This window comes from Rhinolophus sinicus, chromosome 17, assembly GCF_057876585.1.
Source record: "Rhinolophus sinicus isolate RSI-liver-muscle chromosome 17, RSI-T2T, whole genome shotgun sequence".
In the NCBI taxonomy this organism is placed as follows: domain Eukaryota; kingdom Metazoa; phylum Chordata; class Mammalia; order Chiroptera; family Rhinolophidae; genus Rhinolophus; species Rhinolophus sinicus.
The window spans coordinates 186,525,724-186,540,864 of NC_142517.1; the positions used below are offsets into that span (position 1 = coordinate 186,525,724).

Consider the following 15,141-nt stretch of genomic DNA (forward strand, 5'->3'; position numbering starts at 1 on the left):
CCTGTATCCACTTTCCATTTGTCCTCTTGTTTCATAGACATTATTAATATTAGTCCAATAAAAATAGGGCTCTCTCTTTGGGTGATTTATTATTGGAAGCCATTTTCACTGACTTCAAGGGCTTGGGGAAGAAACATGTTTATCTTTGACAGATCTTGGTATTTTTCCATGTCTCACAGGCACCTTTCCAAGTCTTCCCCCCCCCCCCCATAAAAACAAAATGAATTATAAGAATGGAGACTTTCTAAACTAAAGTTGATTAACTGGATGAACTTTCTAGAGTACTTTCTGAGAAAATGCTGCACAGCATTTCCAAACAGGAAGCTTGTGTGAGAGGATACTACCAAATGGCAAGCATCGTCACTCTCATTTAATCCAAAGATGCTATTATGAAATACAGCTTTTGAAAACAGGTTATATTTGGAGCTATGTGTTATTAACAGACCATGCTGTGTTTATGTGGAAGTGGGAATTATTTCTTTTAATTCTAATACCAATACCCCATGAGTGGAAACTGGGTACAAAATAGGGAATGTATATTATGTTCTCATTAGTTTTCCCCCTTCCCATCAGCATCTTTTTTTTTTAAATTTTTCATTTGATGCCTATCACTTAACGTGGTGATATACCTACTAATAACACTTTATATCTTTTTATTTAATAAATATATGCACATTCTAGTGAAACAAATGTCTACATTTTTGGATATCAATCTATGTTTTATAAATTAAGACTATCTTATTAGTCAAATATTCAGTCAAGTATTGCTCTGGTCTGGGAGTTACTTGGTCTCTTTAGATTGACTTTGTATATTTCTAATTAGACAATGGCAGGCTGGATTCTCAAATATACACTTAAGCGCTCTCCAGAAACCAGATATTACCCAGGATACAAATTGGGTCTTCAAGGATGAATAGGACTTTTGATCAATAATAAAAAAATATATTATAGTGAAACCTAGGAGCTAGCATTAAAGAAGCACTTTTTGTCTAGACACTGCTAAGTCATAGGTCATGAAATACAACAACTTGGAAGGTAAGCCCAGAACAATGAGGAGGTACTGAAGTAATTCAAGCCCAGATTCGAACTACAATCAGACATTACATGGGGAGCATGACACCGGAATAAGGTTAGGAAGTCACATGATTGAAGCGCGGCCAGCTTCATTGGCATGTTACCTGTGCATTCGCTGAGGGTCCCTTGCTCATCAGGGCACCACACTTGGTGTAATGCTCTGCTAGCACCATCTTGAAATTCTTAAAATATTTTGAATAAGGGCTTCACATTTTTATTTTTCATTTTTCGTGTACTTGGTCCTCGATTAATGAATTTAATGATACCACACTGTAATCCCAGGTGTCACCCATTTTATGGTAAGGATATTCCTGTTAGTAGGATTGCAGTTTGTTGCTTAATCCAGTGGATCCCTTCAACTGCATGATGCTTAAAATGACAGTGTCAACACATTCACCCTGTGCACCATTTTCCTGACTGTTTTACTCTCTCTTATCTCTTTGACATATCACTTTTTTAGCTTGTTTATGTAGTTAGTTAATTGTATATATCTTTAAGTTGACTTTGTACATCTATAAACAGATCATTACATATTGATTTAATAGGTTAACTCTGAGAAAATTTGTTTGCTTATTCTTTAAGAAGTGTCCTATATGTTGCTTACATGTTGTAGGTGGAATTAATGCATTAAGCTTAAAATTGATATGACAGTGGGATTAACTGGCAGAGCAGATTGGATAATGGAATATAACCAAAGCTTTTCAGTAAGAAAGAGAAATGTGGCTAGAAACCCAGTAGTCATCCGGGCAGCTGGTCAGCTGACCCATGACAGGTATTCTGTTAAATAAACAATGAAAAGAACAGTTGGGTGAATAAAGGACACATATACATTTTTTACCCATCACTGTCAATAGTCAGGTTCCTTCTAGAGTATTTAATCCTTGGCAATGTGAGGGACAGGGAGACAGTTTACAGGAAAGCAATAAACATGATTGATGCCTGCGTAGTAGGGGATATAGAAGAAACTTTAAAAGATAACATAGAAAGTTTCTTTTGTCTGGAAGACAAAAAAAAGAAGGAATTTTAGAGTCTTTAAGCACATAAAAGGTTTTCTTTTTAACAAGTTTTGTGAATAGGTTGTTTCCATTTTAATAATAAATTGAATATGTGGAATTTCAGCATAAAGAATTTGCAGAAAATGATGACAGCCACATGGATTATAAAGTCTTATTTTTGAAATAGTAGAATTTTAATTGTGATTTCTTTTTTGTCACAGCTTTTATCCATCTGTATTTGTTTAGAATATGAATGTATGATATAAAAAACAAGGGCCCATCAATCAAAACATTTCCCACCTGCTCTTTCTTAAGGGGCTATCAATGTAGTAAATTTAATGAAACCAACGTGGTTTTACTGCTTGTCCATCATAAAGGGTTACTGGTTCCAGGTGAGTGAGTATTTACAAGAGACCTTTGAAGATTTAATAGAGGGTTTTAAGTGAGTGGAATACCATGTAATGAAAATTTTATATCATAAACAAAATTGAAAGGTAAACTGGCAAAAAATAAATTTGCAAAGATAAAAAAAGGCAAAGTTAATATACTTAAAATAAAAAGAGCTTATATGCATTAATAAGAAACACTGAAAGAGGAATGGAAAAGAATGGCAAAGGGTATTAACAGACAATCTATTGAAGAAATAAAAATGGCTTATAAAATTATTTCTAGTATCACTAGTAATCAAATAATAGACCTTTAAACAGGAGGATGTAATTTTGTCTGCAAAATTAGCAATGACTGAAAATACTATACTATTATGCAAGGGTGATCTCTACTTTCATGTGTCCAGAATGGCAAAATTATTTATGATATGCATAATTATGTTATGAAATATTATTCAATCATGAATTTTCTTTACTTTTTGCATATTAAAATTAGAGAAAAATGCTCATAAGAAAATCCTAAGTGAAAAAAAATTGTGCATTGTGCATATGGATAAAATAATGTTTAGATAGATAGAGATACATAGAATACAATAGAAATTTTCTGGGATTTTAGGTGTCTTGTATATCTTCTTCACTACTGTGTGTTTTCTGAAGTTACTGTAGTGACATCCTTTTGAAGTTTTGTTCTTTCCCGACCTCCTCTTCCTTCCCCTCTCTAACCTATAAACACACACCACATACACAATTTGCTGGCGGGAACTGGAGTTTGTGAACTCCACATCTCCTTAACCCCAACACTTTTCTTTTTGCCTAGACAACATAAAGGCCTATAGCAACCAAGTGCAAAAGTAGCCCTTGCTGGGTTTGGGCGTATTAGAGTAAAGACAGGCTTTCGGAACCCAATGTTGCCCAAGGTCATAGCCACCTGGATTTTGAAGTTCAGTCCTAATTTTAAAACTTGTGTTTCATTTTTTTGGCACAAGTATACTCAGTGTGTTTCTTTCAGTCTTTGATTTAAAAATCAATCATAGTTGTTTATGCCTACAGAATATATCTTAGATGCTTTAGGAAGAACTTCTGCTCTAAACTTACAAATTTATAACTGACTTATAAAGACCATCTTTCTATGATTAGAAACAAGACCTAAAATGCAGCTACCCTGTTTCGGTCTTACCCGAAAATAAGACCTAGCTGGGCAATCAGCTCTAACGCGTCTTTTGGAGCAAAATGAATACAAGACCCGTTCTTATATTATGTTATATAAGACTTGGTCTTATAGTAAAATAAGACCGGGTCTTATATTAATTTTTGCTCCAAAAGATGCATTAGAGCTGATTGTCCAGCTAGGTCTTATTTTGGGGGTAACACAGTACTCCTAGAAGAGGTGACATATTTCCTGTGACTGAGAGCAAGGAGCAAGGACTCCAGGTTTCTTGTCTTCAGGCCCCAATTAGCAAGACATCATCCTTTGTGAGTTTAAGACACCCACAATCGTAATTACAAATCTTGACATTTAGATGCTCCCAAATTCAACACCCATCCCCGCAGGATTAGCCACATTATCACTAGTTAAGGAGATGTACAGCAATTAGAAGCTGAAGGAAAAGGTTAGCTCTTCCACTCAGATGGAAGGAGCTCAGCAGCTAAACCCACCTGCAATTGCAGTGTTGACTTTTATTATTTTTTTTATTTAATACCGGCTTCGAAGCCTGTCATTTGCAACAAGGAAGATCTGAGTCTAAATGGAATGTTTAAAAGAAGTGCTTCCTCATCCCTCCGTCAGGTTGTCTGCTGACCTTTCTATGGTCTCCACCAGTTGCTCGACTGTCATGAAATGCTGGGGAAGGTCGAACATCATTGGACCTGTCATGAGGTCAATCAGCCGGTGCTCAGGCCAATTTGCTAAATGTGTCCGTGCTAAAGAGTCTCACCAGTGTGATGAAATGTACTACCGATTAATCACCAGCTCATTTGCAGGGCGTTGTGACCTTCCTTATATTTGTAGTCCACTCACCACTTTACCTGCCCTGGGAGGATCTTAGGCCTGGACTACGGGGCCACCTCAGGGACTTGTAAAGCTGCTGAAACTCGAGTTTTAGGCTCCCAGGGTGACAGACTAGGGGACGACTGCCTCAGGACAGCACTGACCTATTTTGCTTAGAATGTTCTGTGCGGTTTGCAACCCCTAAAGATATTGCATATAGCTCAAGTTCATGCAAAAGATATTCTCTCTCAGGAAATGTTAATGATACAGTAAGATCTCATTGTTTTTTTCTATCAACCTATCAATTCTTTATCTGTCTCTAGAAGGTGATAGCTTTGTCATTATTGTCTGCAGAGGTTTATTATCTGAGAGGTGTTGTCTTAAAAGCAGAAGGGTTTCTTTTTTTTTTTTCTTTTACGAAATAGACTGCTCTATTTGTAGCCAAGTCTCATAAATTAAAATACTTGTCAAAATAAATGAATAGTATGTTTGTTATATTCATGACTTAAAATCACATTTGATTGCTTACTCATTAATCCACAAAATTAAGCAATCCACCCTGGATTGCAGTCATTAGTACAAATAAGCAGGGTTCCTTCTGACAGTCAGAAGTAACGGAGAACACTGTACAGTGGTGTTTGTTTCAAAACTAGGTATGTTAATGTGCAAATTAGTTTTACAATTTCAAAAGGTTTCCTCTGGAAGACAATCAGATACATTAATGCAGTCCACCAGGAAACGGGGTAGGGCTCATAATGTTCTAAAGTGGATTTTAGATGGAGGAATTGTAAAATGCAATTTTGCATCAAACATCGAGGATGGGCAGAAGCTATCTTGCCCTGTAGAGGAGCATACAGGGTTACCTTTATTCCTAATTGTGTGGTGAATCAGGACGCAGGGAGATGGTATCCACATAAAGGTTCAGACATCCGTATAAAAGAGGCCTTGTCCTCCCTCTTGGGTATAGTAGAAACCTAAATCGCTCATTTACCTGACCCTCTTCTATCTGCCAACTACCATACTAGGAGCTTGGAACATAAAGTCAGTTGTATTTCCATTCCCTCATCTGTAAAATGAGGATAAGAGGGCTTTTCTCCTAGAGTTTCTTATGAGTATGAAATACAATAATAGATGTGAGCACCTTAAACAGTGCCTAGCACATGATGGGGGCTATGTAAGTGTTCCTTAAATATAATATTTTAACCGACATGTGATCATGGTTTCAAGTAGCTTACAGTTTACTTATCAATAGAGGCAAGAAAATCAAGGATCTTCGTGTCCTGCAATCAGTGATGATAGAGACAGGGACACAGTATTCTAGAAACAGCCTTGTCAAGGGCCTCGTATGGAAGACTTGAACTTCATTTTGAAAGCGAGGAGAATATATAATGAAGAATTTTAAGCTGGAGCAAGCCCAGGCCAGATCCACGTGATGGAAAGACCACTTGGGCAATTGAGTTGTAGATAAATGTCAGGGGGCTGGACTGGAACCCAGAAACGACTTGAGGCCCTTGGAATAGATGTGTGAGGGCCTGGCCAGGGGCCTTGTGCCATTTCACTGTAAAGGGACGATACCCCTGCAGAGATCATGCTTAGATCCTAGTAAGTTATTGCATTCAAGGATCTATTGACATACCTCTGGATGGCTGTGGTAGTTAGTGCTGAGCCGTGGCTAAGAGATTACCAAATGGTATATTTGAGACAGTTACTGCTTTGGTTTGGTTCAAGGATAGAAAGTGCAGGGAAGTAAGGAAAATAAAACTGAGCCGGTGAAATAATATTCATCCCGGATGTTACAACATTGTAAATGTATGTATGCTTTATAATTTACAAAATGTTTTCCCACATGCTGTTTTATGTTTTCTAGTATCAGATATACTTCAAATAAAATATTCTTTCAAAAATTCGGGTTAGATGTGTATGATTTAGATAAGAATAACTTGAAGAAAAAGCCAATTGTGCGTTATGTATGTGTCCATGCCTTTTAAAATATCCCAACTTTTATCTTCATCTCCAGTAATGTACACTCTCCTGAGACATTCAAGAGACAGTGGAAATGTTATTACTGACAAGGCAGGTGTGTTGAGTTTTTAAAGTTGCTGACATTTGTGTTATCCCAACAATGCTGGAAACTTCTTCTGGCTTCTGTACCTGTTTGCTTTTCCGACAGCTGGTCGTGTCCACTAGAACGAGGGCTTGGTGGCTGACACCCGACCTCATGGACCCTTTGCCTGACCACTGCCATGGATGATGAGGGGCACAGAGGAGGGGGCTCCTCAGGCCTGCCCAGTGTATGGTAGATATGAGTTGTGAATGTTGTTTCATAAATGGTGAGCCGTTATTACTGAGGAAAGTAAAGACTGCAGCAAAAACAAGCTCAAGATTCTCTCAGACTTGTCAAATGACAACACATCATCTTTGAAATTTTACATCAGAAGAAAAATACAATTCAACATAAAATGTGTTTAATGTATAACCGACATCTAAGTTACTTACTACAGAATTAAAGGCGGTAAGTGCAATTTTAGCTGAAATATAGGTGGTTTTTAAATAGGCATATCTCTTGTTATTATGGGGCCATTTAGGCAGCTGCCTTTTTAAAAAGTGGTAAAGATGAACATGGTTCTTAGTACAGTTGAATAAATCATGTTGTTTTCTTTAGAATGACACGTAAAGCTGTAAAGTTTGTAAAGGCCATTAGGGATATTCAGTTTCGAGAGGAAGTGAAAATTTGGTTTCATCTGATTTATTGAATGTTGATTGAACTTTCTGAGAATCATAGCTGTTACATAGTACTTGCTCTGAGGATGCTAGGTCTTATAGCTAGCGTCTGATGAAGATGCTGATGGAGCCTGCTAATTTTAAAAGTTCAGATTAAATGCTTTGAGCTAGCTGTCAAAATCCTAGGAAGGCAAAGAATCTATTTTCAAACCTTTGTTTGAAGTGGCATAAAATTAGCTCACATCGCCAATTGTTATTTAGTTACAAGCAGATGCATACATTTAAATGAAGTTCTGCAGTGTTTCACTCTCTCCCCAAAGGTGATAATGTGTTTTCCTCTGTTTGTGAAATTGTTGTAATTTCACAGTCTTAACTTAGATTTAATTGTGTTTATTAAGATTTGAGACAAATGAATCCAATTTTATTTTGTAGGCTACTTTTTTCTGTCTTTTAAATTTTCTTGATAGTTATTGGTAACATGGAATATGTATGAAACAATACAAAATAGCAAAATGCTGTTAAATTCAGTAATTTAATCCAAAGAACTCAGTATGGCAAATACTAAGCATTTCTTAGTAGTACATTAGTTCACTTGACATGTAATTAAAATAGAACCACACATTTCTCAGTGTAATTACTAATAAAAAAATATGTTTATAAATACAGTTTATTATGTTCTATGGGCATTTCGATCATTCTTTTTTATTTTCTACGTGGGCTAAAGATAATAGCATCAGATTATAAAAACTGAGGCTATAAAATTGACTGAATGCTATAGAGTGACAATAGAGAAAAACCACATCATAGATATTGAAGGACTCTGTATTAAAGGCACTTCATGGCATTTTTATTAAAATATTTACCTCTCAGTGTAAAAACGAAAGGCATTGGTAAATTGCTTCGAGTTATGGTAGAAATAGAACAGACAGCACAAACCATATATCACTGCTAGATGGAAGAGCAGTACTACATGTCTAAAGGTTATGTGTTCTTGTGTGATGAAGAGCAAGAAAAAAAAGAAAAAAAAATTACCTATGTGATGTGTTTGATCTTGGTACTTTCTCTGTTCTTCTGTCAATCCTGTGATGAAGAGATTAAAGAGAAACAACAATGTGAAAGCAGCACAGGGATAAACAAGTCAAGTGGGACTCAGTCTGGAAACCAGGGAGTGTTTGTTAGCTATGGTAAGGCGAAGAATTAACAACCTTGCATGTGTACCAGGCTCTGTGCTAAGCATTTAGGCGTTAGGAGTATTATCAAGAAAATTAATATCCTACCCTTACCCCACTCACCCCTCAACACGCACATATTCATGCATAGATACACATTTACTAGTGATGTTGATCGTCATAGCCTTATTCTTTGAGTATAAAAACAGGTCGGAGTCCTTGAAGAGATATTGATGGTGTGAAATTGCAAAGAAAACATGGCTCTTTTGATCAAGTCTATTTTCAGGGTCATAGATGCTGTAAATTATCCAAAGGTCTTCTCTTTCTTTTTGATTTTTGAGTTGTTGTTATTGTTGTTGACTTTCCATTATCTTACCCTTTACAAGTAAGTATTTAAAAAAAGATGAAAATATTCTCTAAAATAGAGTTTATGGATGTTGTTTTTTTCTAGGCAAATCCTTGTTTTAGTTGTCCCTTCTAGATGCTTGCTGGGGAGGGGGTAGCCAGAGGATGCTCGTAGAGACCAGAACTAGTGCCGAATCTTCGCATTGGGAGCAGCATCAGCAGTGGCAGTTGAGACACAGTTACTGAAAATAATTCGGATCTACCTCATTAATGTATATATTTTCATGTGCTTTTTCTAAGTCCAATTTATAAGGTAGGTGTGTTCCTAAAGACACCACTCTACCCTGACCTCTCACCCAGAGGTACAAAACACATAAGATTAAACACTGTACATTTCCCTGCTGCCTTAAATTAAGTGGCAATTAAAGAGAAAATATTTTCATATTAAAGCAAGCACAGGAATCCGATAGAGTGTAAAATGTAAAATTTACATGAATTTGTAAAATAAAGCTGAGCGCTTTGATTTTGAGCTCATGCTTGGCATGACAGTTCAGGTTGTGTCTCCACTGCCCTGGAGGTTTATTCACATTTGTTTTTAAGCTACTTTGGAGGACACATCTAAAAGCTTCACACCAGATACATCAAAGTGACATGTCGGAAGAAAAGCAGGCAAGGCAGTGTCTGGGACCCACCTCTCCATCCTTACCCGCTTACAGTCCAATACTTTGACTTCTTCTCAGCACAAATAGCAGATTCTCCTTTTTGAAAATGAGCCTGAAAAGGAAAGAGAAGACACATAATCTGCATTTTAGGGGCATGATGTGGCAGAAACAACTTCCCCAAGTTTTGCAAAGAAAATGAGGAATTTCCCCCCCATAATTACAAAACCAGAAACAACAATAATGATGATAACACTCTGGCATCTATGGATCATTTAAACTCATTCTTTTTTTTTTTAAATTCAATTTGAATGTTTATTTTAAAAACACATAAAGAATCTACCAGGTATGTTTTATTTTGTTGCTATGTTAGGTTTCAGCATATGCTTTTATCTCATTTCACTCATTTTATTCCAACAAATATATGTTGGGTGCCTGTCATGTTGTATTCACCATTTTGGTGATAACATATATAGCAAACAATAAACGAAAATCACTGTCTTCTCTGAGCTTACATTCTAGGACAGTGGGGAAACAGGCAAAAAAGAAAAGATACAGCATTGAGAAGGTGATGAATTCTATAAAGGAAAATAAAGGAAGAGAGAATATAGGAAGGAGTGGCGACGCTGCCACTTAGACAGTGTGACTAGTGACAGCCTGGCATTAAAGATCTAAAGACCATTTGGGTATCTGGCAATAGACTGTGTGAAGCAGAGAGAAGAACAAATGCAAAGGCAATGAGCCAGGGGCAAAGAAGATAGCACACCTGGGTAGAATCCTGAGCACAAAGGAGAGAAGAGTGAGAACTGAGGTTGGAAATGTAACTTGGAGCCCATTATCATATAGGCCATTGCAAGGACTTGGGCTTTCCCCTAAGTGAGATGGGAAGGTGATACAGGGTTCTTACCAGATGACAGGCATGAGTGATGTCACACTGGCTGCCATGCTGACAATGGATTGAAAAGGGGCATGGATGGAAAGGAGAGAGTCAGGAACCTGTCACCGCAATCCATGGGAGAGAAGATGGTAGCTGGGTGCAACACAGTGACAGTGCAGATGGTAAGAAGTGGTCAAACCGTGGTTATATTTTGAGAGTTATTGACACATTGGTTGTGTGTGGGAAGTGTATGTGAGACAGAGGGAGGAAGCAAGGGAATGATGAAGGGAAGAGTGATCCAGGATTAATGCAAGGATTTTGTCCTGAGGCACTGAAAGGATGGACTGCCATTAAATGGGATGTAGAAAGACTATGGGGAGAGCTTTTGAAGAGCAGTTGTTCAGTTTTTGACGTGTTGAGATAGGCAGTTGGATATATATGCCTGGAGTTCAGGGAGAAGCTCTGGATTGGAGGTTTACAGTTTGGATTTATCAGCATATACTCCTATTGATGCCATGAGACAAATGAGGCTGCCAAACAAGTTCAAACATATTCTCCTCAACGTTTCTAGAGATGAGGAGGAATAAGTAAAAGGAAACTTAATGGAGGGCCCAGGAAGTTGAAGATACATACATGGGATATTACTCAGACATAAAAAAAGAATGAAATCTTGCCATTTGTGATGACACGGATGGACCCAGAGGGTATTATGCTAAGTGAAATAAGTAAGACAGAGAAAGACAAATACCGTATGATTTCACTTATACGTGAAATCTAAAAATAATAATAATAATAAAATAAATAAACAAACAAAATAGAAACAAACTCATAGATACGGAGACATTTTGATGGTTGCCAGATTGGGCAGGGGGGTTGGGGGATGCGTGAGAAAGGGGAAAGGATTAATATGTACTAATTACCAGTTAGAGAAACAATCATGAGATTGTAAAGGACAGCATAGAGAATATGGTCAATAATATTGTAATAACTTTGTATGGTGTCAGATGAGTGTCACAGCGGTCACTTCTGAAGTTATATAAATGTCAAATCACTATGTTCTACACCTGAAACTAAATATTGTATGTCAACTGTGATTGAAACAGTTAAAAAAATATATGTATTTAAATTAGAGAGAGAGAGAGAGAGAGAGAGAGAGAGAGAGAGAGAGAGAGAGAGAGAGAGAGAGAGAATTGTCCTGGAAGGCAAGTAAAGAAAAAGTAAAGAGGAGGCAATGTTGTACTGTGTCCTAAAATCAAGCCACAGGAGGGGCTTTGGATTTAGCAATCTGAGAATTGTTTTTGACCTTGATCAGAGTAGTTTCAGTGGCATAAAGGGGTGAGAGCCTGACTGGTACGCCTCAGTAAAGAAAGAGAGGAGAGAGATTAGAAACTGCTCTGTGCACAGTTCTTTCCAATTTTACTATAGAGGGAAGGCAAGAACTGGTGTGGTACCCACAGGGGTAAGTGAGTCCTAGGAAGGTTGTTTTGTTTTTCTTTGGCGTAAGAGACTGAATAGCATATTTGTAGACTGATCTTCCTGGACGTATCTGGAGATTAGATACCTAATCATTGACGGAGACCTGTGGGGACAAGAGTTTTGACTGAAAGTAAAGGCTGTGAGCACAGATCATTTTGTATCATGGAGTCTTTGGGAAATGTCGGTGCTGCACTGGGTGACATGAGAATACCGGCATCACAGGAGGGAGGAGAACAGAAGGGGTACCAGAAGATGGCTAGGGCAACAGATGTGGAAAGCATCCAAATCAAATATTGCCTGTTTGCATTTTGCAGAGTTTAGGTTACCCCCAGCCCATAAGGGATCAGTGAAGAATCTTCCACATGCCACAGAAGTTTAGTCTAGATGAAACCTTAACAAAAACAAACAAACAAACAAAAAATAGTAGAATTTCTTTATGTGCAACTCTCTCTGTGGGAGAGGTAATTTTGAATGGGTTTAAAGGCAGAGATGGAAGGCCATTTTCATACCCTAGACACGTTGGAAATCAGCATGCCTTCTGCTGAGGGACTAAAGCAGTGGTTTATATTAATTAACATATCTCTGTAACACTGTCTGCTAGGGACTCTGTTACACAGTGATGTAGGTGTTCTGATGAATCAAGTTATCTAGCTAACAAGTACCTACAACATATGGTTTAAATTAATTATCAGTGTCGAAGCAAGTGTAAGTCTGCGTGTGCTCTAGATGTGGAGATGAAGGCTGTGGAGAGTCTCCTCAGCCGGTGACTGGGCACCACAGATGCAGGAACTGGTTCGTCCTTGATATCATCCATTCTGCTCTTCAGCCATACATTCAGAGTGGGCTCTGCAGAGATAATTCCTGTCAGTCATGGCGTTGGGAGACAGACTAAGCTATTAACTAATCAAATAGATTATGAGATTTGGAGAGCCTCTGGATTTCACTGTTATCATCTTTGAGAAGAGTCATGTATGGCCTGTATCTCCAAAGAGTAGAAGTCACATTCTTTAGGGCATAACATCTTCGTGGGCATCTACAAATATTCTACAATGTAGTCACTCTTTATATAGTTTTCTTTTTGGAAAATGGATACCGTGTGGTCTGAAACCCTAGATTGGAAATTGAAAAGACTAGATTATAGCACCAATTACACCTTAGTTGTCACTTTGGGAAAAACAGTCTCCAAACTACTCTGTTCTCCCATTTAATAAATCAGTATAACATTGTTACTATATACTTTATAAACTTGTGTGGCTATAATAGTATGGAAAACAGTGAAGTATCTTAAAAGGAAATGTTACATAACAGCCATACACAATGATTTATGTGTTATCAATTTTAAGCTTTTGTATTATTTGGATTAGTATTTTATCTCTCTTTCCCCATATTTAAGGCACATAGCATATATTAAGAGTAAAGGATGTAATAAGAGGAAAAACTAAGGTATAATCTTTGCACGAAACTGTTCATAATATCAATAAAAGAAGTGATTTTGTTTAGCTGATTGTTGCATTAAAGTAAATGTTACTAATAAATGTAACTAAAAATGTTAGGACTCACCAATATGTAAAGTTGAAATTGTAATGATGTCGCACAAATAGTGATGAAAATGACACTTCTACCTCAGTTTTAAAATTGATTTGATTTTCCTTTACAGGATTTAAAGTATTAAACTCTTTACTTTGAGAGTAATGATTAGATTGACAGATGATTAGACAAATTATTTTTATACTAGAATAATCTTTATTATTAATCCTTGTAAGTCTTAAATCAATTCATCAGTGCTACCAACTGAAAATAGAAAATGTATGTGCTCAATTTTAAGAATTAAAAATAATTCTTAAATTATTGGGAGTAACATTTTTTCCTGTGGTGAGAGGATTGTTGGATTTTTCAGTTAAACAAGTCTCCATACTGGACATGAGTAGCCAATTATGAACATTAGTTTTGAATAGACAATTTGCCTATCCCTGATTGTACTCATTTCTTTGAACTTGGAATTTATCATGTTTTGATTGGTTAACCCTGTGCTTGTGTCAATCCTGCTGCTAACAAGTTTCCCCTATGAAGGCGGCTTTGGATGCCTTTCCTGAATACATGTTTGAATCACAAGTAGGTTTATTTAATGAATGAAAAATATAGAGACTTATTAGCAGTTTTCAAGTTTGCACACATTCCACTTTACTGGGTTGACAGTAGCATCCCTGAGCTGCCTGTTGCACTTAAACTTGGACTTTTCCACATCAGTGATAAGAAGCATTTGAGGTTCCTCAATGGTGGCGCTGTCCACTGGCCAAAAATGCAGTTTCAGCCAGACTACCCTCACTGTTTATATAGCAACCTTTGCCCAATTAATGGAATATTTTATGATAGTTTGCCCTCATTTTATGAAAAGTGACTTGGAAATGGACAAACATTTTTATATTAACAACAAGAAGCATAGTGCTCATATGAAATACAATGGAGATGAACATGGGAATAATTTGGTTAAAAGTGCTGATGTTTATTCTCATTGGACTTGGCATTCACTGGACTTAAACCAGTCAACAGAGTCAGTCATGAAGGAAAATAACAAAATTAAAGGCATATATGAAAATGGGTTGTCTATATGTACAAGATAAACACAAATTTTGTGTCTGTGTATATACACACTTTATCAATTTATAATGATTGTATATAAAAGGAAAGACATAATTATGGGTTTCATGTTGTCTGTTGTTCCACTTCTGCATATTCAACTTTCATTTGGGAGAACACTCTTGAAAGAGATACTGAAGTCCTTTCAGACATATTAGAAAAGATGGTGGGGGAAGAGGCAGCCATTTCATGCCTTCAAGAAAGTTAACCAAAATTGTTTTTTTTATTTTATTTCAAGAATAAACAAATAAACCGTTAATTAGTTCTTGACCTTTTCAGACATAATATTGCATTAAGAGTTATGGGTACAGTAACATTAAAGTTTTAAGTTTTCAGAGACCACTTTCTTTAGAACCAAATGAAGATCCCAATCTACCAGATACAGTATCCGGATAATATATGTGGCCTACGAAGTAATGAGTGTTGTTGGATTTTTGTAGCTGATTGCTGTGTTTGAAGAACAAGAACCACTCCACAAGATCGAGAGCCCCAGTGGAAACCATGCAGGTGGGCAGAGCCCCGATGCTTTTGAGACAGAAGTGGCTGCCCAGCTGGCTGCATTTAAACCAATTGGTGGGGAAATTGAAGTAACTCCTTCTGCTCTGAAATTAGGTATGTGCATTTTTTTGTGGTATGTTTTTCACTTGGTTGATATACATCACCATGTTGACTACGAGTTGCTTCTACTTTGTGATTTATCTTGTTAGTAGCTTTCTTAAAAAAAAATCTGTTTTTTCTTTTCTGTAAATAATTTTTTTTTACACAGTTCTTTGCAGTTGCTGTTGCTCAGGTAATTAGATGCATTTTTGTTCTTG

General features: G+C 36.9%; 1 protein-coding gene across 2 annotated transcripts in view; it reads left to right on the forward strand.

Moving 5' to 3' along the window:
• PARD3B (par-3 family cell polarity regulator beta) overlaps positions 1 to 15,141 on the forward strand; it is a 950,721-nt gene that overhangs the window by 348,063 nt on the left and 587,517 nt on the right. For both annotated transcript variants that reach the window (XM_088794694.1, XM_019726886.3), the window contains exon 3: positions 14,767 to 14,938. In XM_088794694.1, coding sequence (XP_088650820.1) covers positions 14,767 to 14,938 — 172 coding nt within the window. The remainder of the gene's footprint in view (positions 1 to 14,766; positions 14,939 to 15,141) is intronic.